The following is a 26,780-nucleotide window of genomic DNA, read 5'->3' on the forward strand; positions in this document are numbered from 1 at the left end:
TTTTCTAAAAAACCATAACTTTCCTCTTCGTAATCCTGTATTGCCCCTCACCTCCACTCATTGCCTTGGGATTTAAATGCAAATCCATAGCATAGCATCTACTACTTTTGATAATCTGGATTCTGTCTACCTTTCCAACCTGATCTTTGATTTTTCCCCTTCTATTTCAACCAATTGAATGGTTCGCAGGTCCCTCAACATCTTGCGCTCTCATAACCCATTACCTTTGCATAGTGCTGTGCCCTCTGTCTGCAAGGCTCTTATCTTTTTTCCCTCCATCCTCTTCACTAACTCGTACTTGTTCTTCAGGATTTCCTCCTTCCAGAAGCATCCTGTAGTGTGACCCCAAATTCCTGTTTACGTTACATTTCCCTACTATGTGGTCCTTGAGGGCAGGGACTAAAGCATATTTGTCTTCATATCTTCATAAGAACCCAATAAGAACTAACGGGCTGGATGAATGAAGGACTTTTGCCACACACAGCAACTGCTGAAGTAGGACAGATGCTGACATCTTCATTTTACCTGCAAGGAAGCTGAGCCTTGAGTGACATGCCCAAGCTCACGCTGATGACAAGCCAGACCAAAAATCACATCTTTCTACTTCTAGCCCAGAACTCTTTCCAGAATTCTGTGTTGCTTCTAAAAGTATATTGTTTTCTTCTATATGTAAATACACATATTTAAGAAAAAATGGACTTTAAAGAAGCTTTTCCTAGACACCTAGCACCTGTAAATGTCTTTGTTCAGAAACACGCTAAGCTATCATTTTAGTGATTTTTGCATTATATAACCTACCTATTTTGTGACCTGCCTTCAGGTTGCAAATGAGAGGAAATTAAGGTTTCATTAGAAAATACTGGAATCAAATAAATGTAAAGTTATTCTAAAAAACATAATTTTTAAAATCAGTTCACTCAAAATTGAAAATGAGCCAGATAATTTAAGAAGATATAGAAAAAAAGAAGAAAATTACCTTTTTTTCCAGTGATTCACAATGAAGAAAGTTTTTCTTCCCTAATTTTCCCCAGGAAATAGCTGAGAATGAAAGATTACCATTTGATTACTTATCATCTTTCATGATTTAGGTGCTTAGATACTATACACTTAGTTTATAATTTAGTTCTCAGTATCATTCAGTGTAGTCTCTTTTGCATTACACGTTAATTTAAGCAATGACTTCCTTTTTGAATGAGATACACGGGAATCAGAATGGTCATTTGTCAACATCTCCATGGAGTTATATTGCCAAAATACCATTTTTGTTTATTTAAAAGGACATGACATTTTTTTGCACAAAAGGAAGATTTTCTCACAGAGAGAATTGTTATATATTCCCATTGGCTCCAAAATCATGTTTTGGAATCTTTTTTTCTGGCCACCTTAAAAATTGGACTAAATTCTTATCTTGCTTCCTAGGGGAGCATTTTCTAAAAATCTAAACTTGATCCATCAGCTGTACAAACATTTTTGGCAGTGCTAGTGTAGAGTGGTAGAAGGAACGAGTGCTCTAGAATTTGCTGTCTTCTCCTGCTTGCTGAGTGTGGGACCTTGAGTGCATCACTTTACCTCCTTGATCCGGTTTAGGCACTTGACAAATGGTAATAAGGGGCCAACCCCATTGCCTGGTGGTTGAGTTCAGCACACTCCACTTCAGTGGCCTGGGGTTCACGGGTTCGGATCCTGGGCGCAGACCTACACACTGCTCATCAAGCTAGACTGTGGCGGCAACCCACATGCAAAAAATAGAGGAAGATTGGCACAGGTGTTAGCTCAGGGTGAATCTTCCTCAAGGAAAAGAGGAAGATTGGCAATGGATGTTAGCTCAGGGCCAATCTTCCTCACCAAAAAGAAAAAAAGGAGGAAGATTGGCAATAGATGTTAGCTCAGGGCCAATCTTCCTCAGCAAAAACAATGGTTAATAAAATACCTACCTCCATAGAGTCTTTGTGAGGAATTGAATGAGATAGTATATATAAAAACTATAGAACCAAATTACTTCCTTTCCAGCTTTTTGAAATGCTTTACTTCCAGTCAAACATATCACAATGCTCTGTCTACACAATGGCAGAAAGCTGCTTCTCTGAAGGTGGTCAGAGGCTGATCAATTTACAAGTGGTATATCCAGGAATAATTTGGCAGGTGTAGCTATTCAGACAAATGGATGTGAGAGCAGACTGGCTGTGACATCTGTCATCACATTAGTTGTTAGGGACAGTTGGCTATTGGCTGGTTGACTGGCTGACGTAGTATCCCCTTCCTCCGTTTTCATGCCAGGTGCTTTTTTCTGATGCTGCAGACCCAGTGAAAGATAATGACTTCCCAGGTAGAAGAGAGTCTTTCTCAGTCATAGTCCATCCCTTATTAGAACGTCCAACTTAACTCTACCTGTGAAAGCAGCTAAAGTGTATGCATACGGGTTCAGTCTGTACCCATTTTAAAAATTTAAGAAGAAAGCCATATTAGATAGAAAAGTGACTGATGAGTACCTAAGCCACAAAAGTAGCAGAAATATATAGCAGAATAGTAAATGATAAGCATACTCAGAGCTAAGAACACAGACTCACAAGTCATGCACTAATAACTAGAGAGCAGTTATTTCCTACAGAGGATCATTTACTAACTGCATTACATTTTCATAGTTGGGGAATTTGGTTGGGAAGGTTGGCATCGTCCCAGTTGTTGCCGAAGTAGCTCGTTTGAGTTCTCGAGGGAATAGAAAGCTCACGGTTTCCATTTGCATCAGTTCAAGTATTAGGCAGAGAGAATGCCTTTATATTTCCTTCTGGACAGCCTTGAGCATGACCCTGTACATAATTCAGCACCCCAAAAATGTTTTTATTATGAGGGGAAACGATAGGAGGAGCCCCTGGAGAGAAATCACACATGCAAAGTTTGGGGAGTTCACTTCATCAAGTAAGTTTATAGAACTTCCGTGTACATCCTTCTTTTAGGAGATGCTTGATGCCTGGGGCAGATTGACTTTTAAATATGGTATCTGCCCTCTCCTAGTTTACGATGCCATTTGAGAGATAAAACACTGAATAGGAAATTTTGAAATGGTGATGCGTATAATTAAGTACTAAAACAAGATGGGCAGATGGGAAAATCTATAGATACTCTCTGCAGGCTACTGTCATTAAGAAAGCCATTGTGAGACTTGGGCAGACTGTGAATCTTGGGTGGGATCAAAATAATCAATTCTCACAAATAATAGTTTTAAATTCTAAAAGTATTTGAAACAACCAAGATCAGTAAATAATTCCTTTGTTCATTCATGCATTCATTTATTCAGCAATTTTTGGATACCTACTATGTGTCAAACATTGTAGATGATGCCAAAGAAAGAGTGGTGAGCAAGATAAATGGTACCAGTCTTCATGGAGTTTACAGAATATGGAGGAGAAAGGCAATAAAATAACAATTATATCAATATTAAGTATTTGTAAACACTTAAGTGCTATACGGAAGCTCTTATTATTGTTGCGTATTTTTGAAACTCCCAAAAAAAGCATTTTAAAATATTTTTACAGTTTCTTGAGGATTTGCTATTGCCATCAACCTCCAGAAAAGCCCAAAATTGAATCTAGTAGACCGAGACGTTTAATAAACAGATTCACCTGTTTTCCATTTTGTCCATTTCTACCATTTCCAAGCCCTCCCAAGCCATGATGTCCCTGACTTCCCCAAGAGCAGTGTGACCAAGTTGAACACCTTGTGGGTCCCAGCCCAGAGGCTCACAGTGGCGGGTCTGCCCACAGCCCCCTTTTGCCCACCTCTCCTCAGGCTAGAGCAGCAACTCAACTGCAGCCAAGGCGGGTGGAGGGAGCCCTGACTGCCAACCTCACCGCTGGCTCATCTGGGGCAAAGATTTCTACATCAGTGAGAGAGAGGAACCTAGTTGGGGAACATCCCAAGGCTCACAAATTACCCTTTTGCCAACTGAGAAGAAAAAGGCATGGTATTCCAGAGTGCTTCATCTGGGAGAGCCTTTGTGTACTTGATGAAGTCTTGCATGTGTTTGAAATGTCTCCTTGATTCTTTGGTTTTACATGGACTTAAATCTCAACCATTATCCCCACATTTGTACTGCCCTGTGGCTCTATCATGACAGTGTAATCAACTGCTATGGAAAGTGACCAGTTTTTGTCTTTTCCTTTACTTTCAGTGTGAGAAGTCATTATATTGAATTAGAAACACTGAGCCATTGTAATTATAGGAAGAAAAGCTTGGTTCAGAACATTCTTTTTCCTTATTAACTTAAGGAGGTCAAAATTACACATGCCAGATGTGTTTAGCTCCCTAAAACAAAACTCTAACGTGTCCAACTGAAACTTTCAACATTCTCTTGAGGACTAGAAACTGATATTTGAGGATTTAGGGTTTATGAAGCTCCAGAGCTAATGATAACAAGGGTCCCAGTAGCCCGGAATTAATAAAGCCAGAAAAGAGGAACATGGTGGCTCATCTCTGTAAGCAACAATTAGGCCATCAAAGTTAGACATCAGGTTTACCTCTTGTTTTTATTTTAAACATTTTTTTCTACTTTAAAATGAAAAATTAAGAAGATACTAAGAAAAGAGGTTCAAGGATATGGCTAAAGATAAATGCCTATATCTTCACATCACTACTGAGGAGATTGCTTGGTACCATGAGAAGAATGGCAGCTTTACAGCCAGGCAGACCTGAATTCAAATCCCAGCTCTACTATTCCCTAGCTGTGTAGCCTTGAGGAAGTCACTTAACCTCTCTGAGCCTCATTTTTCTCATTGTAATGTAAATGTGGGTGGGCCGGGCCTGTGGCTTAGCGGTTAAGTGCTCGCACTCTGCTGCTGGCGGCCCAGGTCGGATCCCGCGCGCGCACTGACGCACCACTTTTCTGGCCATGCTGAGGCCGCGGCCCACATACAGCAACTAGAAGGCTGTGCAACTATGACATACAACTATCTACTGGGGCTTTGGGGGGAAAAAAAAAGGGAGGAGGATTGGCAATAGATGTTAGCTCAGAGCCAGTCTTCCTCAGCAAAAAGAGGATTAGCATGGATGTTAGCTCAGGGCTGATCTTCCTCACACAAAAAATAAATAAATAAATGTAAATGTGGACGATAACACAAAGTAGTTTTAAGATTAGATTTAATGTAAATAAAATGTACCCTGCATGCGATAGGAATGTAATAAGTGCTGGTTGTTGTGGTGGTTGTTACTGTTATTACTAAAGGAGGAAGGTGACTACAGACAAGGGAGAAGCAGGAATATTATCTGGGTGGAAAGAGCCACACAAGATTTTGTGGCCAGAGATTTGGTTACGTCATGATTGGTTTTCTCTATTTGAAATAACAATGTCCCTGTTCATTCCTAGTCTCTCTTCAATCTGGGCATAGAGTCTCAGCGTTTATGCTCATTATGCGTCATTTTCATTGAACTCATTAAGAACAATATTCTTTTTAAGCTGCTTGTTTTCTTTCCTTTAATATGCTCCATCTTGACACCAAAACTTGTCATTCATTCCTTCCTCTTAGGGCATGTGGTGCTTTTATTGGTAACTTCCAGGGAGCTGAAAAAAGGATCTGCTCCATCTTTTTGCCTCTTGAACTAGGCCAAGAGATAAGCCCAGATGCTGTAGATATTCTAGACCAAGGTTTCTCCAAGTATTTTCATGTTATATCCTCCTTATTTTGATGTTTCTCCCACTTTCCTAGGACTCAGTTTAATTTCTAGCATCCCAAAAGTGACCCCTGTAAAACAAGCCATCTCTCTGGATCTAAACAAATTTTCTTGTCTTCTCATTTTTTCCTGGAGCTTGTGTTCAAATGAGAGCCCTCCGCTAATAGCTTTTCAGCATGATAACCACACATCCCAAGAGAGCCATAGGCTTTTGTGAGCCTGAAAAAAAGAGCTTTTCCAAAGAATGTGATTAATATTACATCCCTAAGCAAGCAATTAGGTGTCCTGTACCTGACACATAGGACTGAAAAATATGAATCTGTAGGCCGTGCTCCCTTTTTGTGAAAGATGCTGTATTGCTTCAGCTGTTTTTGTTTTAAGGTGGGGCATTGTATCACTGTTTATTCTAATTAGGAAAGACCTGGATGTTCCGTGGGTCAGAATCCCAGCATAATATGAGATATTCTGTAGCTTTTCTTTCTTCTTTCTCTTTTCCAGCTCTTTCAGACTTTCTGAGCAACATTTCCATATTCTCATCCAAACTCCAAAAACTGATCTAGGGTTTAGCACCTATTCCCTCTTTCTTCTGTGTTCCTATTTCTCCCTGCATCGCAGATGCTTAATCCAGTTGTTAACCTCAGTAGCAGAAAGATAAGAATATCTTTTTAAAAATCTGATGGCCAAATCCATCAATTTATCCTAGATAAAGAGCAGCTGGGAGGATGATAAGACTTGAAAACATTAACAAAGATTTAGGCCACATGATTCAGCTGACTCTGCTGCTTCTCTAATAGCTGTAACAGAGTTGGGGTAAGAGGTGGTCCTCTCAGTTGTCCATGGAACTTCCTTTAGTATAATAAATTGTCCAAGCCTTGCCCACCCGTCTAAATGTTGTATGACACGTCACTCTGTCTTCATGAAATCAAGGCATTGTTCCTGTTAGGTACTGTCTCCTTCTCTTCCAATTTGAGTATGTCTTCTCAACCTGATACTTTTAAGAACCGTTATAGAATTATTGCCTGAAGTCCCCCCTTTTAAAAAAAAAATAGAGTTGTAATTTCCATAAGCATGTGTTTTATTTGAAGTAATTGCTTTTAAAATATAAGTTGATGTTTTTCAAAGTTTGGTTCTTAGACCATTGATATTTGAATTGCCAGGATCTCTGGGCATGGGCCCAGGAATTTGCATTTTAGCAATCTTCCAATTGGTAACTTTGCAAGTTAAAAAATACGAATCACTAAATTGCCAGGAAACTCCATGTATGTCTCTAACTGGGAAGAGCTACTTAATTCTTTAACTCTTTTTTTCTTAACCAAAGACAGGGTCTTTCATTTTTTGCAGCATATGGCATTGATACTTCTCTTAGAACAAATTTTCTATCTCTGAACCTATATTTAAAAATCCACGTAATTTTACCTGTTATACCAGAAAGGTTGAAAATAGAAGAGGAGAATACATGGTTTGGGATAAGATCCTACTGGAATCACAAGCATCCCTTGTTATGTGGCAACAGAGCTGAGAAGGTGATGACAGTGATGGTGTATGCAGGGACATGTGCTGGTTAAGTGGTAAGATAGGTGATATTGCCATTGCCACTCCTCTCCCAATGCAGTCCCTCACACAGCCTGTGACCATCAGTACTACCATGTGTCCTTGTCCAAAGTTGCAAGAGACGTAGAAAGCACTGCCCTGTCACACTAGTTTCTCTCCTTTGCTGTTGTCTTCCGCAGATCCGCAACTCAGGGCCCGCTGACAGTACAGTCCAATTCATCTTCTATCAGCCTATCATCCACCGATGGAGGGAGACGGATTTCTTTCCTTGTTCAGCAACCTGTGGAGGAGGTAATGGGTTCACTTAGCCTAGGAACTGTTGGCTTCTGCGAAGGAAGACTTGGCTATTCTAAGAGTAGAGTCACTTCAGCATGGAAGAAAATTAGTGCTGTGGTGGGGCAGATCTTTTCTTCTGAAGGGGGCCAAATCCTGAAACCATCCTGCAAGGCAGATGCTTCAATCTAGATGCCCCATGAACATTTTCTGGCCGTAGAGTCCCTTTAAAGGAAACGGTCTTTACTCCTTTCCTTGATTCCAGGGAAGGCCAGGACAAGAAATGTCATAGCTTGGCAACAGCTTGGTCTTGAGGTGATTCTGTTCATTTGAGAATAAGCTACTATTCTGGTTGAAGTGAACTTATCTATTCAGGAATCAAGTGAAGAGTATTTGTCAGGCCTACTATATGGCATGATGTGTCCAAAAAGAATGAGACATTAATTTAATTAAAGAAAACAATTTATTACCAGAAAAAAAATCCTTGCGTTGTAGACTTATGCTCAGCAATTTTTCAGCTCTACCTCATCATCCATGCATTAAAAGGAATGCCACTTGCCTTATTTATCATTAAAATGCATCTCTCCTCAAAAGTCACCAAATGAATTCTTATCTCTGCTCCATCGCATCTATACCATGGAAAGCATTTTGTGTTACTGGAAAAGGTGTTTTTCCCCCCATTTTCTGCTCTTCATAATTATTATGGTTACACAGTAATTCTTTTGACTTATTTAATAATAATTTATTTAGCCATGTCCCTAGAGAAGATCATTTAGTTCATTTAAACTTTTCTATTATAATGTAATGAATAACTTAATACCTAAGTATTTTTCTCCTTTCAAATTATTTTCTTGGAAAAATTCTCAAGAGTGAGTTTCAGAATTTTTGCAGCTGTGGGCATATAGTACCAAAATTCTTTCCAGAAGGGTAATAAGCAGTATGTGAATATTTTGGTTCCCTTGCTAACTGAGCCAGTATTCGTGGATTATCATTTTTTTTAATTTTGCTAATTTAATGGGTATAAAATTGTATGTATATTCCTTTAAAAACTAGCACATCAAATAAATTCTAGCTCCAGCTTCATGGAAGACTGTTAAATGGCTGGTTTTAAGTAGCTAATCCACACAGGTATCACTAGATTATTTTTTTTAATTGAAGTATATTTGACATACAATATTTTATTAGTTTTAGACATAGTGATTCAACGTTTATTTACATTACAAAATACATTAACCCTCTGTCATGACTAGATTATTTTGACAGGAGAAAAGAAAGATGGTACCTCAAAATGGAGGCAAATGATTATCCATTAATTTTTGTAAATCAGTAAGAACATATGATATAATTCATCTTCAGCTGTATTATCTGTGTCTACATAATGTGAACAAACCACTGAAAATGATGTTCTGTAGACCAATGTTAGATTTTAGCTTAAAAGCGGTTAGTCAAAAATACCATCAAGTTCTTTTACTTGGTTGTTAAATAACTATTAATTAAATATATTAAGCATTTCAGTAAAATAGTGTTTCCAGTTGCTCTATCTGTCCTGAATAGAAAATTACTTTGTTTAAAAATAAACTGCCAGTTCCTTTGATGTTTCATGGGAATGTGTTATTTTGATACATCTATTAATGACTGGCACAGGAAATAGTTTCAAAAAAAGAAATCAGAGGAAGTGATTTTTTTCTTCTTTTTAAATGAAAACCATGCTTTCTGAGAAGTAGCAATTCAATAATATGCCCACTGTGCCAGTTTCACATAGAGCTGATGTTGGAGTGTAATTTCAGTAACCTTGACAACGGCTTGCTGTATAATAAGGCAATTAATGTTAGATTAATATATATCCAACTCTTGGGCCTTATTTTCCTCAGATCTAAGTGAAGAAGTACAACCATCTGTGGTTTTTAAATGTTTTGAGCTATCAAACCCTTTCTTCATAGGAAAGTTTACTAGGAAGCCAAGATAAAAGGCATACTGTTCTGAGGGAAGATGTGAGGGATGTGGACACCAGCCTTCCTCCCATTTCATGGACCATGGTTTGAAAGTTACTGAAGAAATGATCTCTCAGTTCTCTTTTATGTCTCTGGTTCCAAATTCAACTGGTTGACCATTTTGCTAAGTGTAAAGAATTGCTACTCCAAATACCTTGTGAAACTTTGGAAAACACGATTATCTGATCATTTGGGTCATTTATTTAATTTTTGTCCTAAATTTTCATTTCACACACTCTAGAATAGCTTCAAATCAATGTTTTTCAACTGACAAATCACGATTTTTAAAAATCATAATCTCAGATTTATAATTTACTTATTGCTTGTGCCCACATTTTGCTGCATGATAAATTCTGTCCTTGAGTAGAAATTAGTTTATGGAAAATTATAAAATGATTAGCTTGCCATAAAATTATCTGCTTTAGAGTATAATGTAATTGAAAAATAAAAGTATATTTACTTATATAAAATATCATTTTGCTCTTTGATTTTCTTATAAAACAAAAAATATGGAACATGTGTTCTTACCCATGACTTTCCATGCTTTTCATCTTCACAGTAAAATTGTTAAAAGGTCTTTTTTTAGGTCTTTAATGAGCAATTAATTTTTGTGGGTGGTCTGAGAACACAGCCTCAAGCCAGGAAATCTGGTTTATAAGCCTCCTTCTGATTTCCTAAAGTCTTTTGCAAGTCTTTTAAATACTCTAAATCTGACTTTCTAACACATATTTAGCAATAACAATAGTCAACGGCCTGCCAAGGAGAAGATATTTTGAAGTTGATTTGGGTTAGAATGATACAAAAAGCCTAATTAAAAATAAATTCTCTATGTACATTTATTTTTCACCCCAAGAATCTAAGTCTTCATCACCACCCCCCCAGAAATCCACAGAACAAGAAAGAAGCAGGTAGAAAATGTAGAACATATAAATAGGATTAAGTATTACTCAGCAACACTATTTTTTTTTAAGAGGATTCTCTAAACAGTGGAAATTTGTGCAGGGACACTAAGAAATATTGACTAGAGACAGAGAGAATGACCAAGGATTCTGGGTGAAGCAAAAATTGGACAGTAGGAGGTATTTTTTTAGTTCTGGAGGGAAACTTGGGATTCATGATGGTGACTGTTCGGGTCTTAATCAACCATTTACTCAATCTAACCCTTCCAGGTTGAATTTAGGCAAAAATAATGTTGCCAAGCACCTGGTAGGACCTGATCCTGTGCTATCTCTCATTGCCCCCCATTGACCAAGGGGAATGGTATCAGGGTTTATTTAATTGATTTATTTATTGGAGAGTTGATTCTCCCTGGTGCTCTAGGTACAAGGGAGGCAATTTTGCATCCTTGCATGAGATGGCTGGTAAGGAAATATTGATGATCTTTTTTGGATACAGAATTCTGTGTTGGACTTTAAAACAAATTAATATGAAATATGAGTTCTTATGATAGAGTCTTATAATCTAGCTATGCCGTTGTGTAGTTCAAGCCTAATGGTATAATTTAATTATTAAAATTTGAGTGGAAACCATAGTATTTGAGGCTTGCAAAAACTACTGAGCCTTCCATTTATCTGTCTTTTGTCTGGGACATGCCTGGGAGCCTTGGGGAACAATTTCCATTAATGTGAGGTGGCCAAAAAGCATAAAGAAATATATTGCATTGACATGTGCATTTACGCTTGCCGGCATGGTTTGATCCCGCAGGTTACCAGCTGACGTCAGCTGAGTGTTATGATCTTCGGAGCAGCCGCGTGGTTGCTGATCAATACTGCCACTATTACCCAGAGAACATCAAACCCAAACCCAAACTTCAGGAGTGCAACTTGGATCCTTGTCCAGCCAGGTCAGTCGAATTTACTAGTTTCTTTATCATAAACATAAATCAAGTGCCAAACAAGCTACTTAAATTAAAATCTCTTAATTAAAAATAAATAAATGTAGCTGCCTAATGTCCATTCCTAATTACGTGTTATTAGTACCCGTGCCCCTTGTCCTTGCTGCTATATGATGCCATCTCAGGGTCTATGGATTTTCCATTTGTAAAGGTGCAGGTGAAGCCCTCTTCAGAGTCATTTTCTCTTCTCATTTCTTTTCATTCTGGTTACTTATTTCTCTCCTTAGCAAGGTCTAGGCCAATGGACCTTAACAAATGTAACGGCACGATGTTCTCAGGATTCTTTCCATTTTAACTGTCACCTGATCAGTGACATGATCAGTGCAGACCATAGTTCAGGGTCACAGCTGACCCATGTTAGCCTGTGGTGGTCCACACTGATTTACTAGAATCAAAAACAGTCTTAGAACCTTTCTACATTTGAACAAAAACTCAGGCTTTGTTAAAAATAAAGCAGGACTTATTTCCAATAGTCAGATTTTTTTAAAGGTCTTTCTAATTAGGAGGTCTAAAAAGACACTTGACACTTTCACATATCATTGTTTGCTTTTTGGAAACCATAATTGGCCCTCAATTATTTTTAGGATCAAGAATCAGACTACAAATGGAATATCTCAGATGATGAATAGTCATAGAAATGCAAATCAAGAATCTTTTCATGGGTGTAACATTTGTCATTGCAACACTTCCTGGTAAATATCTTTATTAACTTAGCTTACTCATCGTCAACATATGAGAGAGGATATCAGAAAACTCTTCTACAAAACTAATCATGTAGACCAAAAGATAAGGTATCCTTTCCCAGGCTCCTTGGATTTCTGAGAAACACCTCAATGTTATTTTTTTAAATCATAGTTTACTAATTATATATGCATAAAACAAAACTTTGAACAGTTAAAATACTACATGAGCAATGTGGATGAAAATCATGCTAGCTTTGAATTGTAAGCAATGCAATTTTACTTTTTATGTTTTGCTGTGAACTTTTGAAGGTTTATTTCTTGTACTCTTTCTGCTTCATATTCATGAATTCTAAATTGTACGTGTAATGTGAAATTGCCTATTTCGTATACCTAGTTCATAAAAGTGAACTCAGAATGACAGGTTTTCATTAAAGAAACAGATAAAATAGATATTTTAAAATTATATAATTTAGGTGAAGTTTAATTTAGCTTCATATTACACCAGAAAGTTATTAAAAATTGGATATAGTATAAAAAGTGAATGAGGTGTTAAAATTTTACTTGGACGTCTTTATTTTGGAAATATTAAAGGTATGAAGTATTTTTAGCCAACATAATTATAACTAATGCAATTCTACTCCATTTTAACATTATTCTACTTATTATGCATCTTTATCCATATCTATATCAGAGGACCAGGACATGAAAAGCATAGTTATCCCCATTCAGACAGGTCGACTCAGCCATAGAGAGACTTTGAAAGTCTTATACACACTCATGAAAATTTGTGTGTGCATTTCTAGGAGAAATGGGAGATTCTCTCCCACAACTGCGTAAAGCTTTTCCCCGCTGGGAAAAAACTTCAATGAAGAGATGGCCATGGAAGGTGGTCATAAAATAAAAGCATTTTGTTAACAATTTTAAGAAAATATTTACAATGAGAAAAAATTTACTCCGTTGACTCAATTGAGTAAATTCTTTCTGGCTTCTGATTTTTAACCTATCCTCTCTGTTGGAGTAATATTTGCCATCTATTTCTTATCCAAAAGCAAAAGGCCATTCTACATTGAAAGAAGTTTGCCTGTGAAATGTATGCTTTTTCTGTGTCCTGTGTTATTTTAAAACATCTAATACAGCACATGTACAAATGTTGGGACAGGTGGTTATTAATAAAAAGAAAGAAAAGTGAGAAAAGGAGAAAGAGAAAGTAAGTTAGAGGCAAATGTCAGGAAGCTGCTTTTCTATTGCAGAGGTAATTAAACAAAGCTGTAAAAATTAAGACACAGCAGTAGGAGAGATTTAAGAGGAAACTGCTTTAGGAAATGTGGATATGTTACTCTGAGGTTAAGACACTTTAGGATTGCTGTGAAATTCATTGAACTCATTTGCATACCGGAGATCAAAGCAACCTTTCTGAATTCCAAGAAAAAATAAGAAGTGATGGTCTGAGAAAAGAAGATAAAGAGACTCTGTAACATAGGTCTGCCGTTTCATCAGACAGAGCAGAATCAAACCCTCAAGGAAGTGTTTTCCAACTACAAATTTAACTAACAGTAAAATCAAGAGTGATGCGATAACATTAAACCAATGCCTGTGTGTCCAAAATTAGAAGCCCCCAAAAAGGAAAACATAGATGTTCTAAGTACAGATAAAGTCACATTTTTAAACTTTAAAAGAAATTTATATATTTTATCTAGCCATTGAGATATTTTTTTACTTTACCTATATTAGGCTAGGATTTTTGGGCTATTATATGTTACTTGAAAGCAAAAATCCCATTTAAATAGCCAAGTTTATTTGTTGTCAAGACTGGGAAGTACCACAAACAGCAGAAAGATAAATAATTAAGTCTGCAACCCTGGGTTTATGACCCAGGGCCTTCTGGGCCTCATTTTACTCACCCACAAAATGGGGATGAGAGAGTTATTTGATGCACTAAATTAATGGTTTTCAAACTGTGCCTACAGAACCTGTTGTTCCACAGACTTGCTTCATTAAATTTCATTTTACATATTTTGAAGTATCTTTAAACAATAACTCACAAAATGTATATTCAAACATGTTAAACTTATGTGAAATTGTAAAAATTGTTGTAACAATTGTAAATATGTTATACTACCAAAGTAAATACTTTTTACCCTCATCGTTAAATTTTTCAATTATGTCTGTTTAATTGAAAAATAAGTATCCTAAGATTGCAAGTTGAGCTGTAAAAACTGTAACCATTAGTAACTACTTCTCTTTGATAATAAGAATTTTCTCATTAACATACATCTAAAACCAAAACAAACCAGAAATAAACTGGATGTGATAACCATTAGCCGTAATTCTTGATATCCAATTTTTCTGTTTACCAAGATAGTTTCACTCTTCTCGTTAATTTGCTTTATAATAAGTAAATGTTATGCATTTGAACTAATGAATGACATCACTTACACATTTCACTCACCAACAGCACTCCCTAGCTTCCATGGTTGTGGGTTGGTTCATCTAGTAGTTCTTGGGGCTAAAGAGGCTGTTGACATCTAGCCTATTCTTTTCAAAATAATTTTTATGTTTTTATGGCTTTTTTCTGATTCTTAATGCTAACTTAGAAATGTTGATGAGTGAAAAGGTTATAATGAGGGGCTGGCCCAGTGGCGCAAGCGGTTAAGTGCGCGCACTCCACTGCAGGGGACCGGGGTTCACCGGTTCGGATCCCGGGCACACACCGATGCACCGCTTGGCAAGCCATGCTGTGGCGGCGTCCCATATAAAGTGGAGGAAGATGGGCACGGATGTTAGCCCAGGGCCAGTCTTCCTCAGCAGAAAAAGAGGAGGATTGGCCGATGTTAGCCCAGGGCTGGTCTCCTCACAAAAAATAAATAAATAAAAAAATAAAAGGTTATAATGAAAATAATAAAACATTAATAATCTCCAGTGCCCACAGATAACCACTGTTAATGCTTTTGCTATATTTCTTTCCAGTCTTGTCTATAACTCATAACAGATGAAATCATATTTTATATAATAGACATTTGGAATTCAGTGACTTACCATTCTTGATTTCCACTATTCTAAAGCAAGCTTGAATGTCCAGGACATGTAGTAACATTTTGCTGAGGCAGGAATTTGTGTCCCTTACATTACAAGACCAACCATTGAGCCTACCTGGCTGCCAGCAGTTCCACTCCTTAGAGAGCTTTGTTGCTCTCTGCTGGTGTCAATTTATGCAGTCATTTTTATGAAGTGATAAAATACTTTGTTTCCTAGCCAAAAGTGGTCTCAAAAAGGAAGCCAAAACTTAATGCTTATAATGGAAGGGAAGACAAGGTGAAGTTAAAAATGTAACGACTTGCAGCTAAAATTAAGAATGTTTCTCACTGGTGACTCAGAGCTATGATATCACTAATCCCATCATACACTCTATACACAATATAGTATGTGTTCTGGTGGGAGTCCCAATGTGGGCACTCCCAGAAGTCCAGAGGCATGCCCCTCCTATATGTCAGGGATCTATCGCATGTTTAACTTGTTTTCTGCTTCATCCATTTAACACTATTGTAGGAACTCTTTCCCATGGAGCTAAGACACTTGGAATCTAATCAAATAGAAAATCCTCTCTTATGCCTGCCATGCTGTAATCCTAGCTTCTGTCTTACACCAAAGGGAAATTTTTTTTTTTTTTAATGCAGTGCCTACTGGTTTGTGTAATGATTTGTGTCATCTTTGCCTCTTGGGTAAAGGGTCAAGTCCATCACATGACCAGAAAGCCTCAAAATGTATGCCTATGGTTCAGCAACAACTAAAAAGGCATAGTTTTAGTTCAGCTAATAAGCACTTTATGTTTTCAGAGTGGCTTTAAATGTAAAATATGCTACATTTGGCCTTACATATCTCAGTCTCTGAGACTGGTAAGACTGTTAAGGCTGTCTGGGGGAAATTGTGCAAGATATTGTTTTGAGAAGATCAGAGAACCACCTTTTCAGATTTTGTTGGCACAGACCTCTAGTTTTCCCTCCAAGGCAGTAATGAAGGGGGCTTAAGTTGGCAAGGGTTGGACAAGCGAAAAAAGCTCTCACTCATCGCACTATCATGGTCACAATCATCAGCAAACAAAACTGTTCTAGCTGAAACTGCATCCACATTCTCCCTTCCCTCAAGGAATTCAGAGCAACAGTCGTAGGCAAATGCCCAAACTTGTAAGCCCCAAGTGGCAGCTGTTGGTGAATTCAAGTGGACATTTTTGTCCAGCTCCATTTAATTTGACAACAAATTGCATAAGTCATCCCTGGCCATGGACCAAATTGTGAACAAAATCTCAAAATTGAATCCTAATGCAACTTTAAAGAAATAATCTGCATCATGAGAGGCAGTGTGTACCATGGGCATGTAAAAACCTGGTCACACTAACTCGGTGACCAACTTGTCCTATGGTGATACAGCCTGATGGTTAGAAGGGGAGATTTGGGATAAAACAGCTTGGCTTGGGATCCTGGCTCTGCCACTTTACTGGTTGAGTGGCCTTTGGCAAATTACTTGTTCTCACTAAGCCTAGTTTTTTCATCCTGTGAAGTGAGGATAATAACAGTACTTACCTCATAGGGCTGTCATGAGGAATAAATGGTGTAATACATTTAAAGAGCTTAGCAGAGTGCCTGACACATGATAAGCACTCAATAAATGTTAGTTGCTGCAGCTATTATGACTAAGATTATGGTTACGATACTGTTGATGTTAACTCAGAAAAACTCCTAAACGCTCCAGAAATCAGCTTTCTCCTCCATGGAAGGAAAAGTTGGAACTCTAGAATTCTCTATGAGTCTAGAAAGGTAGTTCTCTATTTGTTGTTTTAACAACAGAAGACGTAGATTCCTAAGAGGTATCTTCATGAAAGTAAATCACGTTTATCAGCTTTTTAAAATATAATGACCATGAGAAATTAAGATAATTAGCAACTCTGAAATCTCCATGTGCAATTGTCTAATAATCCCCATTTAACCAGCCATGGGACACTGCCATTTCAGTCACATGTGATTTATACCATGTCCATCGCCAAAAAAGGAGAACTCAAAGTAAGACTAGAAAATGGTTGACCTAGTTAGCAATTAAAGTATAATGAAATGTTTTCCTAATCACAGAAGTCTTTTTGTTTTGTTACAATAGGTAAATGATTTAGAAAAGTAACTTCCTTTTGATCAACCTCATTTATTTATTTATGTATTTATTTATTGTGAGGAAGATCAGCCCTGAGCTAACATCCATGCTAATCCTCCTCTTTTTGCTGAGGAAGACCAGCTCTGAGCTAACATCTGTTGCCAATCCTCCTCCTTTTTTTTTCCCCCCAAAGCCGCAGTAGATAGTTGTATGTCATAGCTGCACATCCTTCTAGTTGCTGTATGTGGGAGGCGGCCTCAGCATGGCCGGAGAAGCGGTGCGTCAGTGCGCGCCCGGGATCCAAACCCGGGCCGCCAGTAGCGGAGCGCACGCACTTAACCGCTAAGCCACGGGGCCAACCCCTGATCAACCTCATTTAAATGTACTGCTTTGAGCAGCTAATGAGTAAGCAATAAGAAAGACTATCTTAAAATCCATTTCCACTTTCATGCATTATTTATAATGAAATAAATAAAGCAGACTTCTGGTGCTTTTTAGAATGCACGGCCATACCCTTCCCAAGTTGGTAGACGTACCAGACATCATCAATCAGCTATAACTCAGTTTTCAGGGCAATTCAGTTCTTCTAACCAGCCAGCTCATTACTAATAATAATGATAACTTCTTATGTTACATTTTAAACTTTTTAAAAGTATAATTATTTATGCAATTCTTTTAATTAACTTGTGAGTTAATAGAATAGGTGTTATCATTATCCTCATTTTTAACCTCATTTATCAGTTTGGACTTTACTAGCTACATAACTTCTTAACTTCTCTAGGCCTGTGTTTTGCCATCTGTAAAATGAGTATAATATTCCTGTCAGAGAGTAGCTTTGAGGATTAAATGAGATAATGCACATAAAGCTCTCAGCAAGGTGCCAAGCACATGACAGAAGTCAGCTATCATTATTAAATTGAGAGCCCAACCTGTAAAATGATTTGCCTAATGTTACTTCTATTTGAAGTTGATTAAGTGCTTTCACATCTGTTATCTCAATTCAGTTTTACAATCCTAGGTGGTTAGCAGGACAGAGACTATGATCTGTATTTACCGATTAAAAAACTAAAGCCGGGGCCGGCCCCGTGGTGTAGCAGTTAAACGCGTGGGCTCCGCTGCTGGAGGCCCAGGTTTGGATCCCGGGCACGCAGCGACACACCGCTTGTCAGGCCATGCTGTCGTGGCGTCCCATATAAAGTGGGGGAAGATGGGCATGGATGTCGGCACCGATGTTAGCTCAGGGTCAGTCTTCCTCAGCAAAAAGAGGATGATTGGCATGGATGTTAGCTCAGGGCTGATCTTCCTCACAAAAAAAAAAAAAAACCTAAACTAAAGCCCAAAGGCATTAAGGGACCTGCCCCAAGTTAGGGTGGGCAAAAGAAAGCTGGATTGTGGAACTAATGGCTTCCAGTTCCAGAGTATCTCCTATGCTACATAAACTCAGATAACCTGATCCCTGGTGCAACATTCATGTCATTATATCCCACAGGTATCCTTGTTTTTCATGATGTCTCAGCAACCTGTGAGATATGGTTTAAACCCAACATAGACCCCCACAGCCAGCACAGAACTGCCAACTGTAACAGTGCAAAGTTTGGTGCCCTGGGTCTTTGAACTGACCACATACCTAGGTTAAGCAAGCCTCTTTCATATAATCATAAATACTGATGTTTACTCAGACCAAACAATGACCAAATCACTTGGGAAAGTACAGGAAGAGATAAAGCCCAAGGAAATGTTAGTCCCACTTATTGAAAAGCAGTTTAGAAATTGCATTCATTAATATCAAGAATGTTTAACCACAGAAATATAGATGTGAGGAAATTTTAATATTTTGAGCCAAATGATCAAAAACTCCCAGTAGTTGGTTTTATAGCAGAAAATGAATATGTGTCTTAAAAATGTTTTCAAATCCTGGACGATGAAGCAGGGTTCTTTTGGTCTGGTTCCAAAAGATAAATGAATGTTGCCTAGTAGGTACGATGGTTTAAAAAAATTGTGACCTATTCACAGAACATTTTCTCATTTGCTGGATCCCAACTTGCCTCTTTAAATAATAGGAAAACCTATTGTGTTTAGCCATCAAATGTTAGAGTAGGAGAGATTTTGAGATGATCTCTTAGTTAGTGGTTTTCAATCTGTGGTCCACAGAGCTCTGAGTTCTGCCCTCAGCAGCCACTAGGAAGGGGACTGGTAAGATAGAGCTCCATGAGATGAGTTTCCAGACACCCATTCTTACTTCATCTTAAAACTCCTGATTTCATCCAATACTTAGATTTTACAGAAGACCAAAGCAGAAGTCCAAAGGTAATGTCCCCAAGGTCACACAGAGAGTGGCAGAGAGGAGAACTGACCTTCCATCTCCTCTGTATGGCATGATCCTTTGTGCTCTGCCACCCACGAAAAAGCAAATGCTTGTGTCTCTTCCAACTTTTCATTACTTCTCTCCTGCTGCATTCTAAACTGTCGCTTAGGAAGAGATTGGTTTCTATTGCCCTGGAGTTGTCGAGAGAAGATGACTTACTCTCTTCTGTGCCAGAACTCCTTCCACCACCCTCAATTTCGTTCATTTTTTTAATTGAGTACCTATCCTGTGCCAAGTTCTGTGCTTGGTACCATGGCAAAGGCAAAGAAGAACCAACTAGGGTCTGGGCCCCCACACTGCCCAGGGGGAGTTGAGTCACATTTTCAAAGCGGCACAATATCTGAAAGACACATGAGACAGAAAGGGAAGAGATGATTTTTGAAAAGCTGACATGGCTCCTTCTGGGAGACACCCAATGGGAGAGCTACGAAGTTAAGCCAAGCAGGCTGGAAGCACAGTTGCCATTAAGCTGTCCTTTCTCTGCCTCCGATCACCCAGTCCCCTCTGCCTGCCAGAGCAGCCTTCCTACCCTGCCAAACTACCCTCCAAAGCAGTCTGTCTCCTCTGACAGGGGGCAGACCCAGCGAAAGGCAGGGAGTGGGACTAAAGACATGCACAGTGAATGGCAGTTTGGGAGTTTCTTTCACCTCATTTATGTTTGTTTGTTTGCTTTAATTCTGGATGGTTGTTGTACTGCTTGCTTTTGCCACTGCACACCAATGGCATGATTTCATTGAATGAATATTTACTAATTGCCTCTGTGCGGGACACTATGTTAAGAGATAAACTAAAGAACCAATATCGATTTTGTCCCATGGTGTTGAAGAAAACTTATACATAGTTAGAAGTTAGTACCTAGTTAAAAGTGATGAGAGGAGTTAGGCCTATGGGTGTTTGGAAGAGGAAGAGAGAACTTCTGGCTAGATGTTGAGAGGAAAAGTAAGGATAGGCTTTAGAAGAGGTAGCACTTGACTAAGAAATTTCATTGTGCATTATGGAGCCACTTAAGACTTTTGAGTTGGAAGGTCAAGTATCGGTTGCTATGACAGCAATGAGCAGGCTGGATTGGAAGAGGCAATGCCCGCAGGCAGAAAGATCTGTTAGGAGACTGCTGCAGAAGGGCCCCAATTCGTGTCTCAAGGAGATGTACTTGAGACATTGCATCTAGAAGAACCGAATGCCTGTAGGGAACGCAGGAAGGAGAAGAAATAAAGATGTCCCCGGTACCTAGCTTGGGTGGATGGGAGGATGTCAGTGCTCTGAACAGGAACAAGGATCACAGGAGAAGAAGCAGTTTGCAGGCAAGGATAATGAATTGTCTGGATGCGCCGAGCTTGACAAACCTAGAGCACATCCAGCTGTCAGGAAGTCAGAAATGAGGCTCTGCAGCCCAGGAGAAGAGGCAAGAGGTCGTGAGAGAGTTCCTGAAAGGGACAGTTGAAACCAAGAAAGGGACTCCTTCTGGTTCATTTTCATTACCAAAAAAACCCAGGACCCCACAAATCAGGTACCCATGGAGTTAGTTATATTAGGATTTTTCTTGGAGAGATTTATCACAATATGTAAATTAAATATTAATATGTAAATATGTAAATTCACAACTGAGTAGTGAGACCCTGAATATGGCTGGGTTTTTAGAGTCAGAGATATTATCTAAAGTAGCTTCTAAGATGATTTCAAGACAAAGACTCAATCATCTTTAAGCGACACATGGGATTTGAGGTGATGGCCTCATTATATCCATTTATATCATATTTCCAAATGTTTCTGTTTTATATTTTCTCAGACTTGAATTTTGTCTTACTTGAATGTTCTAATTTCTGTGACTGCACATTATAGAAAACAGACATAAAAAGAAGAAAGCAAAAAACACTCATAATCCAAACACCAGGAACTAACAACTGTTTTTGGTCTTTTTCTAATGTATATACATATATATGTACACACATACACACACATATATATAGACTTTATGAAAACGATTGTATAGATATATGAATACACGAATTTTCTTAGTATTGTACATCACATTGCACACTCTATTGTGTATTGAATTTTTTTCAGTTGACATTACATTTGAACATTTTCCATGTCATTAAAAATGGTTCAAAAGGCTTCGTGTTTATGTACTGCATAATATTTCCTTACATGAGCCTGTCATAATACTGAAGCATTCTCCTGGCATTGGACAGTTTGGCAGGTATATACTCTGAGAGGATGGGGTGTGATGTCTTTCTTCTACTTATACCACATGAGTCCAGAATAACCACTTCCTTATCCTCCTCTTCTCTTCCTCCCACCATGACCCCTGATATTGGAAATTCTAGATGGAGTCAGGTCACAGACCAGTGTAAGAAGGGGATGAGTGGTCAGAATAGTTAAGGCAATAGAGAATGAGCATTTCTACCGCCAAACCAACTGTTTCTTATATCTTCCTTTCGTGATCTTTTTTTTTTGTGTGAGGAAGATTAGCCCTGAGCTAACATCCGTTGCCAATCCTCCTCCTCTTTTTCCTGAGGAAGATAGGCCCTGGGCTAACATCCATGCCCATCTTCCTCTACTTTATATGTGGGACACCTACCACAGCATGGCTTGATAAGTGGTGCGTAGGTTCTGCGCCCGGGATCCGAACCCGCAAACCCTGGACCACCGAAGCAGAGCACATGAACTTAACCACTGCGTCACCAGGCCAGCCCCTTGTGATCATTTTTTAAAATCCTTTTTGCCTCCTTACCTCTCCCCACATATTCAGACGCATGTCTGAATGCATGCACACACACGCATGCACACAGGCACACATGTAAATCAAGACCTAAACATGGGAAGAACTTCTTCAAGTCCCTAAATGACATCTTTTTTCATCATTCTTCAATATGTACACTTTGCCTAAGAAAAAGATCGAGTGTCTTAAAGGAGAGCGATAGGAAGTTAAGTTTAGGCACCATTGCTGCCCCTCTGTGACAGTGTGGTGAAAGGCCAGGGCAAGGGCATGAAGCCCAAGAGGAGCAGAGCCCATGCACACGAATACGCATTAACAGGACCGGACAGAGCACCACTGTTTTGATATCTTTCTGTTTTCACAGGTGCCATAGAGTCATTTTATGAGTCTTCATCATGAGCCGTGCCATAGAAAGACAAATATAGCTATAGTCTTGCTGAATCCAGGTTTAAAGCTCCTTGTTCAATCAAAAATATAATTTCTAAATCAGTCCAAAGCAAAGCCTGACATCTTGAATTCTAAATGCTCCCGCTTCTATTCCTTTCTTCTCTTCTAGCCTGTCTCCTTCCACATTACTGCCTCCATTTTAAATATCATCAGCTGATAAATCAGTTGGCAGAGATCTGCAACAGTTCATTCTATTATTGAGGATGACAAATCATAGCTATAAATTTTTTCAGGAGAGAAGGTGACACTATGCATTTCTGCATTTAGAAATTGATGTAGGCATGAGTAAATATATTAGGGTTAGCTAAAATATAACTGCAAAGTCAATTTGATTTATTCCTTAGCTACTGTTGGATGTATGTCCAAAGTTACTAGAAGAACTTTGGAAGGTTGGAATTCTTTAAAATATGGTTCTTTTAGAAAGAAAGTTTCTTTAATTGCTAGACAAAAATTATTGGACAGAGATCACATGATTCTAACAAAAGGCAGGGTTAGCCTTTCACATCCGGTTTCTTGTCTGTCCGAAGAAGGCAGAAAGGAATAGAAAGTTTCTCTAACTTGAAAGAACAGGGAGAAGAGTTTATTGTTGATGTTCATTCCATTCTTGCGGTAGGTAGAGCTGTGTGATTTTGAGCACACCCAAAAGGCAGCATCCAGTTTCATGAACTTTGTTATTTAAGGGTAACACACACACATACACCATCACAATTTAGTCATACAAATAACTACATAAAATTTAGTCATGTATGATAAATAAATAAATTAGTACTCTAACGGTGTCCCTCCTGGAAATAGAAATCGATCTTCATAGCTTCGCTTCCCATTGTCTTTCAGATTTAATTTCTCTCATGTATCCCTTTATCTTTCAGTAATTTCTTCAGGAACTGCCCTCCTGATTACTCCCTCGTTCCTCCTTATCTATCGTGATCTCCAGTCAGTGCTATTTTTATTCTCTCTGATCCACAGTATACCCAGCCCACTCTTTCTACCCAGAAGCTTAGGTTTGCTAGCCGTGTAAAAAGAACATGCTATGTCATCCTGTATCAGAGGATGGGATCAAAACGAAAGTCTTAATTTATTTATTTAAATATAAATATAAACATATTTATATTGAATATGGATATATAAATATATTCCCATCCATCCATCCATGGATACATGTAGAATTCATGAGTTCCTTCACTCATCAAAAGAGGGGTTCATATCACTTATCAGTTTGCAAAGTAAGTGTCATCTGCTCATGCCCTACCATGCTCTGCCCTTGGGGTGCCACCCATGTATTGAGCTCTCTCTGTCTCCCACTCTTGATGGAGGGTCCATTGCACTAGCCCCTTTATCCAAGACCCATGAGTCATAAATCTTCCACAAGCCAGGGGACCCAGCAAGAAGAAAGAAAGTCTTGCCGATCGGCGGCTTTAGAGGAAAGCAGTGGGGTAGATTAGTGTACTACGTTGCAGTCCTAAAGGCCTCCAGGGACTTCCACACAGCCTATAATATCATTTCTTGTGGATCCTTTAGCCGCAGAGCCTATAATATCATTTCTTACAGCTCCTTCAGTCTCTATCTCTAAATCTCCCAGGTTTCTCAGGACACTAGATGTGCTAACAACAGTCATGACAGTCACAACCACCATAATAGCAATTAACACATTATCACATTTTATAGACATCCACAAAAAAGATCTGTCATATTTATCTCATTTGAACTGCCCTTCCCTTGTTTTGGTAGGGAACTTGCTTTCATGGATAGTTGCCTACTATATTGACTAGCTCCCCTTCCTTTTATGAAATAACCAAGTGGCTACTTTCCAGATATTACTGAAATCCTTAGACCTGCCAAGAGAAGAAACCTATTTGCTAACGCACATTACATAGGCTAGGCAATTCCCAGGTACATACCCATACACAACCCTCTCTTTCATCATAAGTGAGACAGTAACTATAATTCCTTGGTGAGCATCTGGAAGTAACATTAGTAATGATGATAATAATGACCTCATAGGATGGATAATTTGGGGGATTAAAGAACATTTACAAGCTTATTGTGTCATCGTTAATGATGAGGTGCCAAGATTTCTTGCCATCACCCTTTCCAGCGGTATTTCCTGCTTGGATCAGAGAACTAATTATAGTAAATGGTGCCCTTTCAAAGAACTTTCCCCATCCTACAGCATATGCTAGCATAAAGATATTGAACTGTTTTAGTGTTGTTTTTCAGAGACAATTTATTAATGTTGTTTTGCATTTGTCTAAAAAAATTTTGTATTATGTAATCATTTAGTGTTTATTTTATTGTGTGTACCTTCTACTCAGAGGGTTGGCATTATTGTTCCTAACAGTGACGGATACAAGCAGATCATGCCTTATGACCTCTACCATCCCCTTCCTCGGTACGTAAATCAATCATCCTGATGCTAGAATTAGTAAATCAGTCTTCTGCTTCTTTTATATATAGATTTTGTGTTTTTCTGTAAAAATAAGATGGTAGATAGTATATTTTGCAATCCGTCCTGAGCTCTGCTTTTGAATAATACTGGCTTGCTCAGACTGTAAGCTTGTCATTCAAAAAACATTTTAAGATAGGATCACGTTACATCAGAGTGGACACAGTAATTCACTCTGATTAGATACAGTGTATGGGTTTATGTTATGTCTTTCTTCACTCCCTTTGTCCTTTTCCATGTTTCCTCTGCAATAGGACCCTAGTCATTAAAGCACTGTTGCTAACTGTTAAATAAACACTGCCTAAAGTATTATCACAATACCACAAATGGGGAATTCCAGATGTGGTATTACTCTGCAGAGGGACTTTAGATATCCTCTTTTTGTTCCAAAGAAATTATAATTAAGTACAAAAAGCCAGTTTTTTCCATATCCTTATTGTTCAGAACATTTGGGGGGGCCTTTTTTTTTTTCCAAAACATAAAATTCCATGCACTGTGTTGCTTTTTTAAATAACGGTATTTTTAAAAACTAGAAACAATAAAGAAAGTGATTGAGGAACTTTTAATAGAACTCATTCTCTCTATTAATATATTCATAAGAAAATTGGAGAAGCTGAAAGATATGCTCGCTACTGAATGTGTTGCCTGCCATACTGGAAACAGCTCCCCAGAGAGTAGAAATTAGAATTGGATTAAAGTAACCACTGAGCTAAGAGAGACCTTTGCTCTATTCTCCTTGCTCATTTGGATTTCAGGGAGTCAGCTGTCATTTAGAACCCAGGGTTTAAATTGGATCACAAATGGGTGGAAATAATCCATGGTTTATTTATGCTCAATCTCAAATTAAGCAAAACCCAGAAAATTATTTTATTCTAAACCATAAAATGAAGCAAAGTTTGATTGAAAGTCTCCAAATACCTAATGAATTGGAAGCCAAATAGAGGCCCTTGAGGTCATCTAGTCCGGCTCCCAAGTGATGCTTCCTTCTCCCACTCCTTCCCCGACAATCACCCCCATACACCATACATGTATAAACATATGCATTTATATAAATACACATGTATGTGTATTTAATGCATATGTATTCTCACATGTATATGCACATATATAGATATTTATATAAAACATACACACCAGTGCAAGCTGCCATCCAGCCTCTACTTAAATACTTCCAGTGACTGGCAGGGAATTTGCTTTTCACCATTCTAATGGTAGGATGCAGAGAAGGGCATTCGATTTATACTGTATATAGTGGTTTGGGTTTTTTTAAAGTTCTTCCACTAAGGGTTACCTCCTTAGTCAGCTCCTTCCCACTTTCCTATGACTATATTGATAAAGATGATAAATGACTTTAGAATGCCACCATTTTGTATCATTTTGCTGGTTTGATCTAGAACCAGACTTATATAGTAAACTCTTCTCCTTCAAAAAAATGGAATTAAAATATAAAAAGATTAATTTAACTGAACCAAGATTTCATTTGAGTTCAAGTCCTGTATCTGTAAAATAAGTATCCATAAGACACATGTATCTGTTTGTGTGAAGGCCATATATTTCAAGATAAAGGCAAGGTTGGGTGTCGGGGGGAGCAACATCCAGTTTATGTTTTTCCTG

General features: G+C 38.3%; 1 protein-coding gene across 4 annotated transcripts in view; it reads left to right on the forward strand.

Moving 5' to 3' along the window:
• ADAMTSL1 (ADAMTS like 1) overlaps positions 1-26,780 on the forward strand; it is an 862,240-nt gene that overhangs the window by 638,654 nt on the left and 196,806 nt on the right. For 2 of the 4 annotated variants that reach the window (XM_087444657.1, XM_087444656.1), the window contains exons 9-11: positions 7,395-7,506; positions 11,184-11,322; positions 25,062-25,112. In XM_087444657.1, the coding sequence (XP_087300783.1) occupies positions 7,395-7,506; positions 11,184-11,322; positions 25,062-25,112 (302 nt within the window). The remainder of the gene's footprint in view (positions 1-7,394; positions 7,507-11,183; positions 11,323-25,061; positions 25,113-26,780) is intronic. The other 2 variants (XM_087444659.1, XM_087444658.1) reach the window with 1 other exon arrangement.

This window comes from Ceratotherium simum, chromosome 20 (assembly GCF_057802395.1).
Source record: "Ceratotherium simum simum isolate JZ-2026a chromosome 20, ASM5780239v1, whole genome shotgun sequence".
Lineage (NCBI taxonomy): Eukaryota > Metazoa > Chordata > Mammalia > Perissodactyla > Rhinocerotidae > Ceratotherium > Ceratotherium simum.